General features: G+C 34.9%; 1 protein-coding gene across 2 annotated transcripts; it reads left to right on the top strand.

Moving 5' to 3' along the window:
- The first annotated feature begins 174 nt into the window (after positions 1-174).
- Positions 175-18732, top strand: LOC128208078 (cell division control protein 42 homolog). Of its 2 annotated transcripts, none has more exons than XM_052911408.1 (3): positions 175-500; positions 9614-9672; positions 12974-18732. In XM_052911408.1, exons 1-3 carry the CDS (start codon positions 359-361, stop codon positions 13376-13378), a joined length of 606 nt encoding a protein of 201 aa, XP_052767368.1. In that variant the 5' UTR covers positions 175-358; the 3' UTR covers positions 13379-18732. The 2 variants fall into 2 exon arrangements, with proteins under 2 accessions (XP_052767368.1, XP_052767369.1); XM_052911409.1 differs by lacking the exon at positions 175-500 and adding an exon at positions 573-704.
- The last annotated feature ends 439 nt before the right edge of the window (positions 18733-19171 follow it).

Consider the following 19171-nt stretch of genomic DNA (forward strand, 5'->3'; position numbering starts at 1 on the left):
CTACCATAAACATACGCCGTAAACAATTTACATTGACGGAGATCCAGTCAGTTCTAATAATAACAATTTCACGCTGATGGATATGAAATACAATTGAAGCTATAATTAGAACAAGCCTCGAGCTACAAATAATACATGTATGCTCTAGCGAATACCATTCATATTATCAAATAGAGCGAAGTTGAACAGGCGTGATCGTGTGTTTATAAACATTAAAATTGCAATACCAATCGGATATTTTCACAATTTTATACCAATCATTTCGTTTCACCTTGGACTTATATTGAAGTTTCAACTTGTTTTGTTTTTTTAAAACACTGTGTTAAAAATACTTTTTGTTTAAAACACTGGTACATTTATGGGCGACGAGGAAGAAAAACCGTTTATAAAATGTGTCGTGGTCGGGGACGGAGCCGTCGGCAAGACATGCATGCTTATGAGCTACGCCACTAACAGGTTTCCGACGGAATATGTACCGACGGTGTTTGATAATTACGCAGGTAATAATATAATGACTATTGAGTCTAATCGGATATGAATGCACTCAATGATAAGAACGATTTAATCTCAGTTTTCCCTGAGAATGAATCATACGTATTTGATGAATTCTTTTGATAATATTGCATAAATAACTCATTAGAAAGTTGTGCTTAAATATTAGCTTCTTATATTAATGCAACTATCTATTTTGATACGGAACGAAAGTGAGTTAAGTCGGCTAATTTTGTTAGAAAAAGATAGATTTAAGAATAGCAATCGTTTTTTTTTATCATTTATAATTCAAGTGCATAATTTTACTTTCATATTTCTGATTCTGCGTAAAACGTGAGCTGGTGTTTTCTGTAAATACATTTTTCTTTAAATTTATACATGTACTACTACCGTACCGTAATTGATATGTACAAACTCTCGACGTTAAGAGAGATTACATTCATTATTTATCAATTAATATCTCAACATGTGTTATAATGATATAATTATCTTGACATTTACATAAAACGTGGTTACTTAGCGAGGGCTGGACACTTCTTATATCCTAATTAAGCCCGCTGGCCAAACAGCTCGGCTGTCTTGTCTTATTTATTTGTATAAAGCAAGAAAAAAGTTTGGCGAAGCTTTGCTTTAAAGCTGCAATCTCACACATTGATCGTTTTGACAACTTTTGTTATTTGTTGTCTTTGAATGAGCTTATTTTTTGCGTAAATATCTAGAAACTAGTCATATAAGACTGCTGACAAAAGATCATACATGTATTGCGGTTTATCATTATATTTAAGTTTGAAAATTGATACGTTATGGCTTAAAGCGTTCCTAAAGCTTTAAGAAAGATGATATTTTCGGCAGTTTACCAAACAAATGAGATCTATTCTGTAGCGAGTTATCTAATATGACTGAATTGAAGTTATTGATGCCAAAATCAGCATATTCCGAGTCTTATTGTTTTTTAAAAAGTGTCAAAACTGACAATATATGAGAGTGCAGCTTTAAGACCGTATAAAAGTTTTCGCTTAACTGCTTCATGTAATGGGGTAATCATGTACTATTAGGGGAAGTTATATTCTTTCTAGTTTTTATGGCGTTTTTTTTCTGTATAATAGTGATGGGAAAATGTTATGATTTTAAAACGTACAATATAATCTTAAATTCTACCATTGACACATATTTCGTACTTATCGTTGCTATTTCAACATTCGTACCGTTATCAGCGTGTGTTTATTTAAGACATTTTCATTGAATGCGTCCCTAAAATGTCACTTCACATCCTATCTGAGTCATCAAATGGTACACTACATGTTTACTATTTGAATAAGGATTGTCTGCTGAAAAACTCATTTTGAAATATGATACAACGCTCGGTTTTTATAAGATAATAAAAACCAGCACACAAACATTTCGTAAACAACAGTTTGGGGATTCGATTTAAGTAATTAACCATTACTACTAAGCATTTCAAACTTGATGTTAAAAGCATGTTGTTATGTCATATCTAAATTATTTACACTCGAATTAAATTTGTTTCGATTAAGAATTAGTCAGGTTTTAATCTTGTTAAAAGCCATTATAAATTATTTGGATTTATAATTAACCTGCACTTGGGTTTGTTTTCGTGTTTAGTGTGTTGAAGTGTTTTGTATAACCTCAAATGAACGACGGCTTTATTTGCATAGCAAAATATTTAATTTTCTGATCGATAATTTCACTTCACGTTTATTGTGACCCGTATTGCATACAGCATGCTGTTCACAATCGCTATTTTAAAGTAATCACTAGTCAATTGTGACCACGGCTCACAGGTCCGGGGGTATATCGGGGAAAGTCGGGGGAATGGGTCGTGTTTTTACCTTCCATGTGGGCCCCGCAGTGCCTGGTGAATGCGGTGATTTCGTCATCGCGCCCATATAAAAGCGGGGATGGGCCTTACCTACAGTTCGTCCCCACAGGTCGCGGATTTTACCCGGGCTTGGCTGGACCGAATGTCCAAGTCCCCGCTATTCCCTGGACCTTGGGGGCCGTGGTTACAATTGACTGGTGCATAATCACACGCGTTTGTAGAAAAAAAATGTTTATTAATAATGTATTGTGCAAAACAATACCTTGATTTTTTTTCTGTAAATCTCTACATAGGAAATGCTTTAAATTGTTAGTATGTACTGTCAAAAATACATGATGTGATGCGACACAGTCGCATGACCAATTATTTTGTGTAAGGACAAACTAAAAGTCTTTATTGTTTTTAGTGTTCTTTATAATGTTTTGAAAACTTTCTGCTTACTTGGCCAAACATTGTTTATAAAAACCGCTTCACCTTATTAAAATCGATAACGCCTGACTGCATAATTACTAAAATAAACTTGAGATATACTGCTTTTTATGGGACAAACAATTAAGCTGACCACTAAATATCCTTTTTGCTAAGTTTTTTTGAAGGGTGATGTACCCTGCCTTTTTGGTCGCACCCTTCTGACCTCATTTCTGCCTTTTTATAATAAAATACCCAAGCCTGTCATTTCTTTTATTTTGATAAGGACTTATAAATGATTATAAATGCATATACACTATACATATGTGATAGTTCAAACCTAATATCACTTCAGTTAAACTAATTTCCTAGTATTTCCTGTCAAATCATAGTTTTCCAGTTCTCCACGGCCCGATACAATGTGCCAATTTCTCCCTGTCCCTCATTTACAGCACCCTCTGTTTTAAAACATGGCCAAAATCTTTAAACGTATTTAAAGCATAAAACAATTCCAAAACTTCCAAAGTCGTCAAGGTTCATTGTTACAGTCTGAAAATGTTCACAATATGGTACCACAATGTGTATGCCTTTTTACCGACCGTTCCTTATTGTTTACAAGAAATCATTAAATGGGTTTATTTTGTACGTAAGATAAGTTTTATTTTGAGTCGGCAAGATACAAAACATACAACATAAGCTCATGCTTTTGAACCGACTGTACAATACTATTACAATAGGCATGTATTTATTTGCCTATACGGATAGCATTACAAAATACTACAGGAGCTAAAACGTTGTCAGGACCCACCATATACTACCTTACCCCTCCCCTCCCCTCAAAAAAAAATAAAAAAAAAATAAAATAAAATAAATAATAACAAATAAAATGATTAGGCCACAACAAAATGATCATTTGTTCGTCGGATTTGCCGCACCTAAAATTCGAAAAACGAAAAAAAAAATAAAAAAAACTTTTTTTTTGCGCCCGCACTTACTATTTGGCCGCGCATATTATTTTTTTTTTTACTTCTGAATTTCCTCTACTTTCTGAAGTTCTTTTACTAAGAATTTAATTCTTCAACGTCAACTTCGCCTTTTTTGAAGGTATTTCCATGCTTTACATTCTTCGCGAGCAAAATTTCCTCGTGTCAGGACAAAATCAGGTCCGGGTAACCGCAAAACAGCCGATATTTGTTGACAGTTTTTTTTGTCGGGAATATTTTGCAGGACGCACCGTTGTTATTTATTTCCGGTATTAATTTTCGGGTTACTTTCAGTTTTTGTAATGTAAAATACACGTTTTAAATGAAAATCAGTGTCAAAGTCAATGGATTACAGTCTTCAGTAAACAACAATAGTTTCACAGCGTCGAAGGCAATAATTATCTATGTGTGTTTTAAATAATTCATTGTTTTGTACTCAAAATTTTGTGTTAAATAATAACTAAATCGGATTTTGAGTGCAAAACTTATATTAAAATACACGGACACACGACTTAACACAATTGAACATGTTTTGGTGAGTTATTTTTTAAATTTTCTAAAATGCATTTCTCAGTTTTCATATAAATCATAATCGTTATAAACAGATAAAAATAGAAGGACTTGTAAATGTTTTAGAACAGCCTGTACATTGAATTTATGAACCAGTCAATCCACGCCCCCATCCCCCCAGGTCCTGGGGTATACCAGGGATAGTCGGGGAAATGGGCCAAGTTTTTACCTTCCAGGTGGCCCCACAGTGCCGGGTGAATGCAGTGGATATACCCGGGGTTGGCTGGACTGAAAATCAAAGTCCCCGCTATTCCCCGGACCTTGGGGCGTGGTTACAATTGACTAGTGCATTACATACAGTATAAAAAAAACATCAGTAAAGTCAGAAAATAAAACCTTTTATAAGTAAAATGACTGTTTTAATTTTCTCAATTCTTCGTTTTTATCCACTTGTTTTCTTTGATCCATTTGTATAAAATGGCCTGTAATTAAAGTGGCCTGTTTCTTATGGGCATTGAAGCTATGGAGGCCGACATGATATTCTTTTTCAAGGCACGGACCTATAAACCATAGGTTCGGGGTAAAGGCGGGTTCTTTAAAGGGAAATATCTTTATTCCACCACCTGCTCTAATATAATGACTGGTGCCACATTTGCAGATTTGTTTGATACTGCTTCATTTATGTTGTCCCGCAATTTAATCCATAGTGTCTTTTTTAGATATGTTCTCTGTGTTATTTACATTTTCAATCTTCTGAAATGTCAAAGTCACTAGTAGTTGACACTAATTTAATCATGTGCTTCAAGAGGTTCAAATTTAGACCTGACCCAATATTTAGAAATACTCAAATCATGAATAACTCTTACAAGTCTAAAATGGTTTTTTTTGTAATAGTAAGTTACGGAATGAATACAATAGTTTTCTTTTTGGTCTTCGAATAATTGTATGTTACTATGAGGAATGTTGTCTTTACAATAATCCACGTTTAAATTGAAGTTAATAGTAAAGCACTGGACCTTATTGCCATTTGTTAAATATTGAGACAGATTTACATGTCACTGTGATACAATCAAAACCTTTTCATTAATAACTGAACATATGTTTGCAATTAAAAAGCATTTCTTGACATAACTGTATGATAAATTTGGTAACAAATATACTTTTTAATTTTTTTTTAATTTTTCGCCTTGCGCTCGCCTCTGATTTGCCTTAAATTTAAAAAAAAGTATTTTTTTTTTCGCTCGCTCGCTCCTACTTTTTTTGGGCAAAATCCGTAGAACAAATGATCAATTTGTTGTGGCCTTACATATAAATTGAATGAATGACTGCAGGAATGAATGAGTAACTGAATGACTGAAGGAAGGAAGGAATGGAGGGGTTGGGTGGAGGAAGGAAGGAATGGAGGGGAGAGGGATGGAGGAAGGAATGGAGGGGGAGGGATGGAGGAAGGAATGAAAGAAGGAATGGAGGGATGGAGGAAGGAATGAAGAAAACAATGGAGGGAGGGGAAGGAAGGAATGAAGGAAAGAATTTGATGGGGGGAGTGATGGAGGAAGGCATAAAGGAAGGAATGGAGGGGGGTGGGGGTGGAGGAAGGAATGGAGGGGGAAGGGATGGAGGAAGGAATGAAGGAAGAAATGGAGGGGGAGGGATGGAGGAAGGAATTGAGGGGTAGGGGTGGAGGAAGGAAGAAATGGAGGGAGGGATGGAGGAAGAAATGAAGATCGGAATGGAGGGGAGGGATGGAGGGAGGAAGGTATGGAGGGGGGAGGGATGGAGGAAGGAATGAAGGAAGGAATGGATGGGGGGAGTGATGGAGGAAGGAATGAAGGAAGGAAAGGAGAGGGATGGAGGAAGGAATGAAGGAAGGAATGGAGGGGGGATGGAGGAAGGAATGAAGGAAGGAATGATAAGAACAGGATCATGATCACGAAAACCTAATAATGAACCGAGAATGCAACGATCAATATTTTCCAATGTAAACTATTATCATTAAGATGAAAGATCATGAAAAAAGCCAAGCATTCTAGGACAACACTGTTGATATAAAACTGTGTTGACTTGACTATAAAACATGACGCGGACAATATACCACAAGGATTCATAGTTCAATATTTACATTGTAAAAAAGCTGAAAAGAGAGATAACAATGAACAGGAAGTGCACGTACACGAAGTTTCGTATACATTTAAACACAGTATATTGTGCATTGTTCTTGTAAATGGTTAAACATGCATACACTGTATACGCCAAAGCGTGCTGTCCTGGAAAAGGTTCACCGCAGATCAACCCCTGCACACACAATCATAATTGCATTTTGGTATTCATGTACATATTAATAAAGTCGATATGTAAATATGTGGTCGTTTGGTTCATGTATTGCGTTATGTTTAAGAGATCATTCTTTTGTTAATGATTTCAAGATATGTATAACCAGTCTGAAAAACAATGCCATGTACAGTGAACTTATATGTATCTTCGTAAAAATGCATTTTCTGCTAGTAGTATGAACTCGTTATAGGACCATCGATCTATCCTTAAGACGAGTTTGCTTAAAAGACATTTATGTTTTCTTAATTCTTATGGAAACGTACCGTTGCCTTATCTCGTAGTTTTTCGGCAAATATGTTACTAAGTAAACAAAATAACATTGAGAACGTGAAGTGGAGATTTGGAAGTCCACTTAGCGCTTCCATATTTGCCTTATTTGAAACAAGTCCACGAGTATTTTCTTTTCCCATCTCCCAATCGTAATTAAATATAACCCGTTAACATTATTATTCTGTACGTTATTTGAGTATGAAGAACACTTGAATTGATGTGTTACATTTAATAACGACACAGTCATGACATTTAAAACCATTTGTATAGTCTATCAATTCAAAATACATTTATCTCATACAGTAGGGACCCGTTGGCTCGATATCCCAGGGACCGGCCAAAATACTTCGAGCCTCGCGAATATCGAGCCAAGCAGGAATGTTTGCACGTTCGAGCTAACGCGGAAATCGAGCCAACCGATATCGAGCCAACGGGGTTCGACTGTATAACAGAATCCTAAGAATACGAAGAACTGTCTTCCATGAACAACACCATTATTCGAGGATTTTTTTCATGGATCATAAAACAAAACAAACAAAAAACATAAAACTCATAAGGTCTACAGAATCTACTTGGCAGTAGATCTATATTCACACAGGCCGGTATCTGGAATTATGATGATAAATCCATAGTTTCCTATTCCCAGTGGAGCAAATATTGGTTTCTCTGTGACCTGGTGCCCCATTCATTCCATATTTCATCGTAACATTGGCCGGCACCAGGCGTTTGATAGTGTTTGATTTGTGAGCATGTTTGATGCATAAGTGCCTGGCCCGTAGCTTTTGATTGTCCCCTAAGTATTAACTCAACTGAGAACACTTATATTATTCTGTATATACTGTAAAAGGAATGACAATAAACTCTTGTAATTTAACATTTTGGGATTTATTTCTTACTTTCTGAAAAATAAAATAACCATTATTAAATCCTTTATTTTAACTAACTCTTTAAATCATTAGAAAAACAAAACAAACAACAACAACAGTTGAGTACAACTTATATTAATAAGCTATTAACCAAGTGAAACTCTTTTTTCTAAACCAAACCTTATCAAAAGTATTGTCAAATCAGTAAGATATTCGTGAGAAAATGGAAATTGCTACGGGGTTGGGGGTAACCTTTGTTACCCTCGTCATATCGGGTTATTCAGCGAGCATTTCCAGGAGGAGGGGGCGGGGTAATTCCAACAACAAAATCATTCTAGAATGTAAGTAGTTAAGTGATTTGTGTAAGATATTGAGTAATTACTTAAGCATTTTTGTGAAACTTTTAAGCGTTCTGTGAAACGATGCATACAAGTTGTGTTTGCGGTACATACGTCATGTTCACTAGGAAGTGAACTTCTTCATTTCGGTATATTATTAGCGGTTTTGCTTATAAATGAAACTGATTCACCGAAATGCTGAAAATGCGTTAGAGAATAAAATTCCTGAGCTATTTTGTGTGGGTTTTTTTGGCTTTTTTTATTTCAATCAGTCGGACCCCGATGGCTCGAACTCCCATGGACAGGCGAAAATAGCTCGAGTCTCGGAAATTCCAGCCAAGCGGAAGTGCTTACCTTTAGTATAGATAAATCGGTCCTTTATAAGTACGAGCCAACCTTGAATTCGAGCCAAGCGACTTCGAGCCAACGGGGCTCGACTGATCTCTGTAATAACGTTTCTGTGGGATGATTTTGTTTCAATGTTTTTCTGTGATGAAAGGGATTGCCTGTCTTTATTATTAAAACGCATGTGAGTTTGAATTGAGGTCACTTAGCTGTACAAGTGGTTTTCCTCAGGGTATTTAGGTTTCCCCAACAACATAAGACCGCACTCTCGCGTAAAATCGTGCCAACGAGAGTAATTAATATAATGTTGCAATAACTTGTTTCACAATCGTTGTAAAATAAACCAGTTTAAACTTATCTAATATCATTATGCTTTAACACAACTTGGTCATGCTGTTCCGTTCATAACTAAATATATTGATAGCATAGCATGTTTAAGAATAAAGAATATCGTAAGATATCATACTTATGAAAGTGGCTGCTTTGTTATGGTCAGTTTGACATACCTACTTATACACCTATGTATGCATTTCTTTCGGTTAGGTTGAATGTCATTTAAATTAGATTCTTTATAATCGCGAACAGTTAGTAATGATGAAAGGTTGTTAATATGTATAAACACAAAATATATACATGTAGTATTATGGGACTCAGTCGCATAACCATTTATTGTGTGTAAGTACATACTAACAACCTTTAACCATTTTAAGTTGTCTACATTATTTTGTGTAAACTACCCACTAGCATTCTTTATACCTACCGCTTCACCTGATTAAAATCAAGAACTGCCGATACCTGATTTACTGAAATAAATGTTTTAGAAAAGTTTATGTATACTGCCTTCTCATTTGAAAATAAATATATATATTGGTGAACATGAACACAGCATAACGATATACGTTGAACGTAACGATATGATTTTGATAAGAACTCCTTTATGCCTAAACATATTTACTCCTTTATTCCTAAACATATTGAACTTAATAATTCTGTTAAGTACGCTCAATGGTAACTTCATGTCTCTCTATATATATTAGCTATTTACTAGTGTAGATGAATTAATGTTCAAAACGATAAGAATTTTCCTTGACTACCATACAATTTTTCTACAATCAAAGTGCAAATTCCTTACGCTTTTAAACCTTAATAAATCCAGTATATCATTATATTTTTGTTTATATGTTATGTAATTGTTTGAACCCTGGCAAACGTTTATGTGTTATATTTCAGTCACGGTGGCGGTCCGAGGGACGTCCTACCAGCTGGGTCTTTTTGACACCGCCGGTCAGGTAAGCATCATTGGTAGCATATTAAAATGGCTTGATGTAGAAACGCACCTTAGACAAAACGTCCCAGTGTTGAAACGTTCCTTAGTCAAAACGCCACAATGTTGAAACGTTCCTTAGTCAAAACGCCCCTATGTTGAAACGTTCCGTACTCAAAACGCCCCAATGTTGAAACGTTCCTTAGTCAAAACGCCCCAATGTTGAAACGTTCCTTAGTCAAAATGCCTAAAGTCTAGAATATTCGCTAGTCAAATGTTCCTATTGTTGAAACGTTCCTTAGTCAAAACGTCGTAATGTTGAAACATTCTTCAGTCAAAACGTATCAATATTGAAGCATCCCTTTGTCAATATATCGCCGTTTTTATGTTGAAATTCATGATTTCTTTAATGTTAAGCTTTCAAACGCTAAATGGTACTCTTGGAATAAATAAACACTTACAATTTATATACTCTGATAACATCATGACGAGACTACATAGGCAAAACATGCGATTCGATTGATTCTAAAATAATCCCAACACAAATTACTTTTATAATGTTAAAGTGATGTTACCGTCCAGTCTGGTTCAAATTTAATACTTTTTTTGCTTAATATCAAGCCGTTTGGGACAAAATCATGAAGAAATAGAGCGGAGTGTCATCTCTTTTATATATGCATGCATTTTAACTATTTACATAAGCTAGAAATGAGGGCTAATAATTTTAAGTTCCCCTCCTCTCTGACCGCAGTGATACTCGATATTTTACTTCCATTTCTTAAGCATACATGATAGTAAACGTTATTTTAATTTCCTTGTTTTAGTTTATCTTTAAATTGAGATAAAATTTATTGTTGATTTTCAATTTAAGTACATTTATTTTCTTCAACTTGTATGTTTATTATTCGTTTGTTGTAATATAATTTTGTTGTAACTAAAGTCTCATATAACTAATATATTTTGAGTAGCAATACATTTTGTTGTTATTTTTTTCATCATGGAATACATGTTGTATTCATGAGTCCGTAATAAATTTTGTAACAGTTTCGGATATTTCTGGACCAAATGTAATAAGATAAAGTCGAGCCTCTTTGGTTCTAAGTCCCAGGGGCCGACACAAATTACTCGAGCCTTGGAAAAATCTGTCCAAGCGAGAATGCTTACCTTCAGTTTTAATAAATCGGTATTTTACATCCAGTTCGAGCAATCGAAGAATTCGAGCCAAGCGAGTTCGAGTCAACGGGGTACGACTGAAGTTTGTCCATAGAATGTATTCTAGTGATGGTTTATATATCAGAGTACATACACGTATGACTTGAGACTTTTTCCAAGAGTACTTTTAATACCCTAAATCGCCCATCTATCCTCAGACCATTAAAATGACCGGGCCAATATTTCTCTAAAGTCCTTATTAAGCATAATAGGTCTCAGTGATTTTTGGTGCAATTACTGCCTTCACAAGGCTGTTTCTCCTTTCCCCAAAAAACTACTTGTTTCCCCAATTTGATAAATGCAGACTACGTTAATGAATAAAAAAGCAATGAATTTCTTTAAAAATAAACAAAATCTTGACAAGACCAACTTCTTCGCAGCATAATGAATGCATAAAACAGTGAAAACATATGTTTTGCCATTTTATTAGCTATTTTGGAGTACGAGTGCATCTTTAATTAAACTTCGAAATCTCTCATTCAATTTTGAAACAGGAAAAACACTTGTTTGTCATGACATGTGGTTTTAATTTCTTGAAAGCGTGAGCACGGACGTTCATGTATTGTTTCAACATCACTTGAATGACTTTTAAGGCTAACTAACTATAACAATCGATTGTTTTGTTCGTAGGAAAGGGTCTAGTTCCGTTGTCTGTTAAGTAGTGGGTTAGGATAAGCACGTGAGGACAATAGTAATGTCAATGTTCAACTAATATAACAGTGGTCTCATAAACAGATATCCAATACATACGTATGCTGCATAGCTACGACTTTAAGGGTCACAATATAGGTAGATGCAGAAATATCGTTTATTTTATTTTAATGAATTATCATGTTTAACTCATTTGACTTTAATGATCAAAGCAAGAAAAATAAACATCATCTTTGTACAGATAGATAATATTAGCCTTTATGATTTTTGTTAATTAATAGCTACGTGGCCATATATGTCCCGTTTAAAAAGCTGCACTATATCGCTAATATTTTTTGAATCTGTAAACAAAAATATTTTTTTATGTTTTGAACATTTATTTCAAATGATTTAAACATGATAATGCATCTAAATAAAAAAGATATTTGTCTCAACCTACAATGCGTGCTTCCAACTCTTCTTAATGCAAATACAGTCTAACCCAGTTGGCTCGAACTCGCTTGGCTCGAAATCATCGTTGGCTCGAACTTGACTTATGGCCGATTTCTTTATACTAAATGAAAGCATTACCGCTTGGCTCGAATTTACATTTACCCAGGTTCGAGGTTTTTTCATGGTCCCTTGGAGTTCAAACCAACGGGGCTCGACTGTATGAATATAGCTTAATCGGTGATAGCAGGTTATTTTGATAGCACACACGAAAAAGGAAATGAACATTTCAATACTTTATAGATTCAAGATTTATTTACTAAACATCTAGAAGGCCATGTCCCAAGTGGACGAATACATTTACAGTACGGTGTTTTCAAGTGAATTAAAGTATACATATTTTGCAAAATTAAACACTTGAAAAATGAGCGGTTTGAACCTTTAAACCTTGTTTAAACTAAAACTTGATTTATGAAAACAAATGAAGGTCTGTTGCAGCATTAATCTGACTGCTTTTGTCTTTTTTGAGCCCATAATAGGAGAATGTTTTAAATGCCTTACAACTTACGGGGGTTGGAAATACGGCCGACCTAAAACATGCCCAGAGAATGTTCATGTCTTATTTGTCGGCTCCTCATGCTCCACACACCATGAGCTAGCTAAAAACAATCAGAATATTAATGGGGTGATGGCAAAAATGTCTAGAGTTACATTCCAACGAACTTGCTACCATATTATATATTGCATTAACGACTTAGTTGCATTCGAATGCACTATGAATGATATCCTAATTCAACCCCCAACCCCCAAAATAAAATAAAAAAAATGAATAAAATGAATAAATAATAAAATAAAATAAATAAAAACTAATAATGATTAAAATAAAATAAAATATAAATTCTACATGCGTCATTCACACGTCTGTAGTGCTTGTCGTGATTGGCAACATCTGCTAAATTTGTTGTTGTTTTTCTCCAATATATGATTATCCAAACTGTTTGAAAATGATTTCATCACATGTGCATACATTTCAGGAGGAATATGAAAACCTGCGGATCCTGTCTTACCCCGAAACACAAATATTTCTCATGGCGTATTCCGTTGTAATGCCGGATACCATGAGAAACTTGGAAACAAAATGGCTACCGGAAGTGAAAACGAAATATCCAACCGCCGCGTTTATAGTCGTGGGCACCCAAATAGACCTTAGAGAGGATGAAAAAATTCGGCAAAAGTTACAAAAACGTAAACAAAAGCCAGTGACGCCAGAAGAAGGCGCTCGTCTAGCTAAAAGAGTGAACGCGGACTGTTACGTCGAGTGTAGCGCGTTAACGCAACAGGGTCTCAAGGACGTTTTCGACAAAGCCATATTGGCGGTGATAGAACCAAAAATAAAACGAACGGCACCTAGAAAGACACATAAATGTGCTATATTGTGAAGCTAGTGGTCTTCATAGATTTTTTTATATTGATATGTACAGTGCCTTGTATTTATGTGATTACCAAATTAGCAGTCTTGCAGATAACTACATCTACAGCAGGCCCATGTTTCTCGAAATTCCTTAAGTCCCTTATAACAGGATTAAGCAAATGTCACAATTTTTCTTTGTCGTTAATTCACATAGTGTTAACTTCATTAAGAATTATAAGTCTATAAATAGGAAATACTTTTATGGTTATCACAATAAACCATATCTTATTTATAAAAATCTAATTTAAGTAACTATTTTAAGAAGTTTCGAGAAATTGGGGCCAGCTGAGCATTAAATGCTGCCAAAAGATTAAAATTATAGTGGTATAAAACACTCTCATGGATAATTCCTAGTAGAAGCACGTTGCAGCTTGTAATACTTAGTCCAAGCATTAAATGCTTTCAAAAGATTAAAATAATAGTGGTATAAAACACTCTGATGGATTTTCATAGTAAAAGCACTTAATTGCTAAATACATCTGAGCATTAAATGCTGCCAAAAGATTGGTGTAATAGTGGTATAAAACACTCTGATGGACTTTCCTAGTAAATGCACTTTGTGGCTAACTACATCTGAGCATTAAATGCTGCCAAAAGATTAAAATAATTGTTGTATAAAACAAGTTGATAGACGCATAATGTCAATATCATTGATTGGTTCCTTTCTAGTATATTGTTCAAGAATTGCAATTCTTTGCACATAAATCGTAATGATTGTAATAACACTTTTGATAACATTACTTTTCTATGGTATTTACCCTAAGGCTATTTCAGACCAAGCGTTCACTTACAATAAGCAATAACCGTATAAACACAATGGGGCGACTTATATTAAGGCCAAATAAAAATAATGGTGTGGTTCCTGTTACGTTCTGAAACACAATAACAGAAACAACTGCAACAACAACAACAACTACAACAACAACATCAGGCTAGGAAATTAGGCAAAATATTTTATTTTTGACAATTATTTTTATTTTGTACAAAGTAGTTTGATATATATTGGAAGTCTCGTCAATACAGCATAGACAAATATAATTATATTTTATGTGCAAATATAACAATAAAATGTATTGTCAATCGAAGTATAAGTACTATACTATAATAGTTAAAACACAATTCGATTTGCAATAAAGGTATGATATACACTCAACATAAAATGTGATAACTATATACTAGTATAATTGTTCACAATAAGAAACTGAAAACGAAATACTAACCTTAGCAAACACATAATAAATAATGATAAAGAATTGGAACACGGAAAATAACAATCACTATCACAGTATGTAATTCATTGTATTGTTTATATACAAACACATTCTGACATTAATTTTGCAAAAAAAGTAACACATTACAAGTAAACTGAAATACTTTGTACGAATAATAGATCCGCATGTTTAATATTTCCAGTGATAATAGATATAAGTTTTTTACCAGTTAAGGTATGAGCGTAGGGACTCAATATAATTGTTGTCAGGACTCACAATAAGATTCGTCGGGACTCACAATAAGGGTCGTCGGGACTCACAATAAGGGTCGTCGGGACTCACAATAAGAGTCGTCGGGACTCACAATAAGGGTCGTCGGGACTCACAATTAGGGTCGTCTGGACTCACAATAAGGGTCGTCGGGACTCACAATAAGAGTCGTCTGGACTCACAATAAGGGTCGTCGGGACTCACAATAAGGGTCGTCGGGACTCACAATTAGGGTCGTCTGGACTCACAATAAGGGTCGTCGGGACTCACAATTAGGATCGTCTGGACTCACAATAAGGGTCGTCGGGACTCACAATAAGGGTAGTCGGGACTCACAATAAGGGTCGTCGGGACTCACAATAAGGGTCGTCGGGACTCACAATAAGGGTCGTCGGGACTCACAATTAGGGTCGTCGGGACTCACAATAAGGGTCGTCGGGACTTACATTAAGGATCGTCGGGGCTCAAAATATGGGCTCGTCAGGGCTCAAAATAAGGGCTCATCGGGGCTAAAAATAAGGGTCGTCGGCACTCAAATTAAAGGTCGTCCGGGCTCAAAATAAGGGTCGTCGGCACTCAAATTAAGGGTCGTCGGCACTCAAAATAAGGGCTCGTCAGGTAACCGGAACCACATTTTTATTTGTTAGGCTTATGACATTTTAATTGAATTTGTCAAGTTTTATTTTATTTGTTTGGATACAGTGTCAAAGTGCATCGACCATAAAAAACTTTCGCGGGTTTAGCTTAATTTTACGCCGTTGTAACTGCTGACATGTGTACTTTAAATTGGAGATATAACCATGTTTGTTTAATCTTAATTTTCTCATGTACTTTAAATACCTCGTCTATCGTATTGTGTTCAAAGCTTTTGATTAATTTAAAAAAAACAAAACGTTTTTATATTAAATTACCAAAACTTGGTTAAGTATTATAATAACAGACAAAGCAACATGTCGCCATTTAAAGCTGCACTCTCACAGATTTACTGTTTTGACAACCTTTTTCGTCTCGGAATAAGCCAATTTTTAAGTTAATATCTGAAAGCAATTGATATAAGAATGCTGACAAAAGATCAGATCTCACTTTTTCGCATTTTTACGTTGGAAAACTAATGTTAGCTTTAAGAACAATGCATGAAGTATTATTTTTGAACGTAAATATGAAGACCTGCGACCTGATTTTTTGTCAGCAGTCTTATAATATCACTGGTTTCCATGCATTTTCGCAATAAAATTGCTCGTTTCATGTCAAAAAATAAAACGAAGTTGTCAAAACGTCCAATCTGTGAGAGTGCAGCTTTAAAATTCTTATGAATGTTTTTATTATACTAACTTAACTTATTTCAATCAAATTATTAGTTAAAAACAATTATTATGATAATAACACTCTTTATAGTAATGTAATTGTCCCAGGTAAAATACAACTAAGAGATACCGACATTCAAATCATGTACAGGTAGTTATTTGAAAAAGCTTCATACAAACAGAGTGCAATATTAATTTCCCCTTACTAAGTACATATAGATATTTTATATTTCTCTTGAGCTTTTCAATATCACCATTATAATATCAAACTTACATACGTGCACATTTTCTCCCATTGTTTGTAGAAAGCAGTCGATCTCAATTTATCATCTATGCAGGTTATATTATAAGCAATTAATGAAGTTATAATTAGCATTTCGTACAGCCATGCTATCTGCATGTTGTATAGTCATGTTACATGCATTTTGTTTAACCCTGCAATCTATGATTTACCAGCTGAGGCCAAACCAATTTGATTCTGTGTTTAGCGTCATTTGGCTGGCATGGTTTTGGGTCTTTGACTCCAAGAAAAATCAACACAATAAAATGTACCTGTATACTAACTTATTATTCCACAGTGAATATATTTGAAAACATCCTGTAGTAAACTTTTAGGCAAAAACTGTTGGTCAAAACGTCAAAAAAGGTTAACTAAAGTAAACTATTTGTACAAATCGTTGAGTTAACTCTTAAGGCCAAAACGTCAAGTGAACTATTTGTTCTAGAGAAACAACCTTTTTCAAATGTTATTAAAGCTTATATAGTAATCGAGCAGCGATGCCAACCATTTAAAAAAGAAAAAAAAGTGAACACTCGCTATGTCGAAGTACTTCGGGAAAATTTCGAGATAACGAACGTTCGAAATAAACGAAACACAACAAATGTACATCTAAACCTAGCACATTTGAAAAACAAGTTCGACATAACCATACCATCGAGATATAAGTGTTCGACTTAACGAGATTCGACTGTATCTTTAGTAATTTATGAATTTTCAAGTGTCAATTGTTGTCTTTCAGTGTAAGTTGGTCAGGGTTGCTATTTGGTATTGGTCTTAAATGGCTCTAAGAACGATATAGCTAATCGGATTACGTGATATAAATAACTGACCTATATAGTTACTTTAGTCAATAATGTATGGCCACAAGTTGCATATTGAATACCACCGCAGCTTGCATTTTGAGCGCCTGTAGCCCACTGTAAGGCACTGGATTAAGTATCCTGAGTTAATCTATTGGATAGTGTGCATAAAAAAGCAATTTGATTGGTCAACAGTAAATACTGGATTGAATTATTGACCAACCAATAAATATTTCGACTAACTTAAACCAAACCTAAGAATTAACATTTGGTGCTGATGTATATTAAAAAAAATATCTCCAAGAGGTTGAATTAAGTATAGTTTGCTTGACTGTTTTTTCCTGTAAGTCACACGTTTTAAAATTGGAACCGGACAAAAAACACAAGATCAAGCTGGTTTGGCCTGAGCTATTTTTAGCAATCTGACAGGAGGAATTTGTGGGCGAATTGTTGTTCCTAAAGCATGCACTATGAGTTGTTGCTAAGAATTAGAGTCTGTGTCATTATGGCAGTCCAGAACTAACTTGAATGCGATTAATTTATATGTACCTCTTTTCCACAAAATAAGCATGCGTCAGTCTGACTGAAGTACCCTGATTTTCCTGGCTGGTGCGAATGTAAATTTAGAAAATGATTTTAATCAGATTGAAAATGCGTTTAACATCTGCATACTTTAACTTTATTTGTATTCCTAATTCTCTGGGTTTTTGTTTTGTTTTACGTGTTTGATGTGTTCAAACCATAGGTGGTAATATCAATCAGAGTTTGGGATTTCTTCCATCATCTCTCACTGATTTACTGCCACCTATGGTACAAAAGTATGACTTGAAAGCGTCTTAGTACCACTTAACTGAAATTATTGCAAAAAAACCTAGTCTTGTTAAATATGGGTACCAGTCTAAGATATAAGGTTATAATAACTTTATATATTGCCATTCCTTGAATTGTTTATGCAGTTTACTTTTGTTTCCAAAAGTATATATTTGCTTTAAATTTGTTACACCACCCACTAACTGGGTCAGCCACTGTTTATATCTACCGCTTCACCTGATTAAATCAATACCGGCTGACTGCTGATTTACTGAAAAAAAATGTTTTGTAATATTTGAGAAATACCGACTTCTCATTGGACAAAATATAATGTTGACCACTAATAACATTTTGGTTGTCAGAATAATAGTGTAGGATGTGATAACGCCTAGAGCTTGAGTAAATGCAAGATTCAGTGTAAAATGTACAATAACAACATGTTTTGCCAGGTTCTTATAAAACTGCAAACTTGTGCTCATTGTCTGATCGAAACTATTTTCTTCTTCATGATTTGTAAATTGCCAAATTCTTTGTGGTTTACTTACATCATTTTTGTCATTATCTTTGATGATAACAGGAAAATGCGTTGTTGCTATTGCTAATGTCATCATTAAATGTTTTTTTACTGAAATAAACTTTAAAAAGAACCTCCTTATTGTTTTTGATCTAAGATGTGAGTGCATGGCATAGTTTAAATACATGTAATCATTATTATTTGTCTCAATATGTCCTTAAAGCTAATTGGCAACATTTCACTAATATACACCATCCACCAATCTAAGCCAAATATGAGCAATAATTGTGATTGCTGCAGGTGCCTATAAATGAAACAGTGGCTACTTGTTTCAATAGCAAATGGCTTCAGTGGCTTCTGATGGCTACTTGCTCCAGTGACTACTGGCTTCAATGGCTACTGATGGCTGCTGGTTTCAGTGGCTACTGGTTTCAGTGGCTACCGGTGGCTGCTGGTGTCAGTGGCTACTGGCTACAGGCTTCAGTGGCTACTGGATTCAGTGGCTACAATGCCTACAGGCTTCAATGGCTTCTGGTTTCGGTGGCTACTGGCTACCATGGCTACTGGTTTCA

The sequence above is a fragment of the Mya arenaria genome, chromosome 11, assembly GCF_026914265.1.
Source record: "Mya arenaria isolate MELC-2E11 chromosome 11, ASM2691426v1".
Taxonomy (NCBI): domain Eukaryota; kingdom Metazoa; phylum Mollusca; class Bivalvia; order Myida; family Myidae; genus Mya; species Mya arenaria.

Coding starts and splice junctions, on each gene's coding strand:
- LOC128208078 (XM_052911408.1), top strand. CDS start 359: ATGGGCGACGAGGAAGAAAAACCGTTTATAAAATGTGTCGTGGTCGGG. Junction 501..9,613: donor GGTGTTTGATAATTACGCAG/GTAATAATATAA, acceptor GTTATATTTCAG/TCACGGTGGCGGTCCGAGGG. Junction 9,673..12,973: donor TTTTTGACACCGCCGGTCAG/GTAAGCATCATT, acceptor CATACATTTCAG/GAGGAATATGAAAACCTGCG.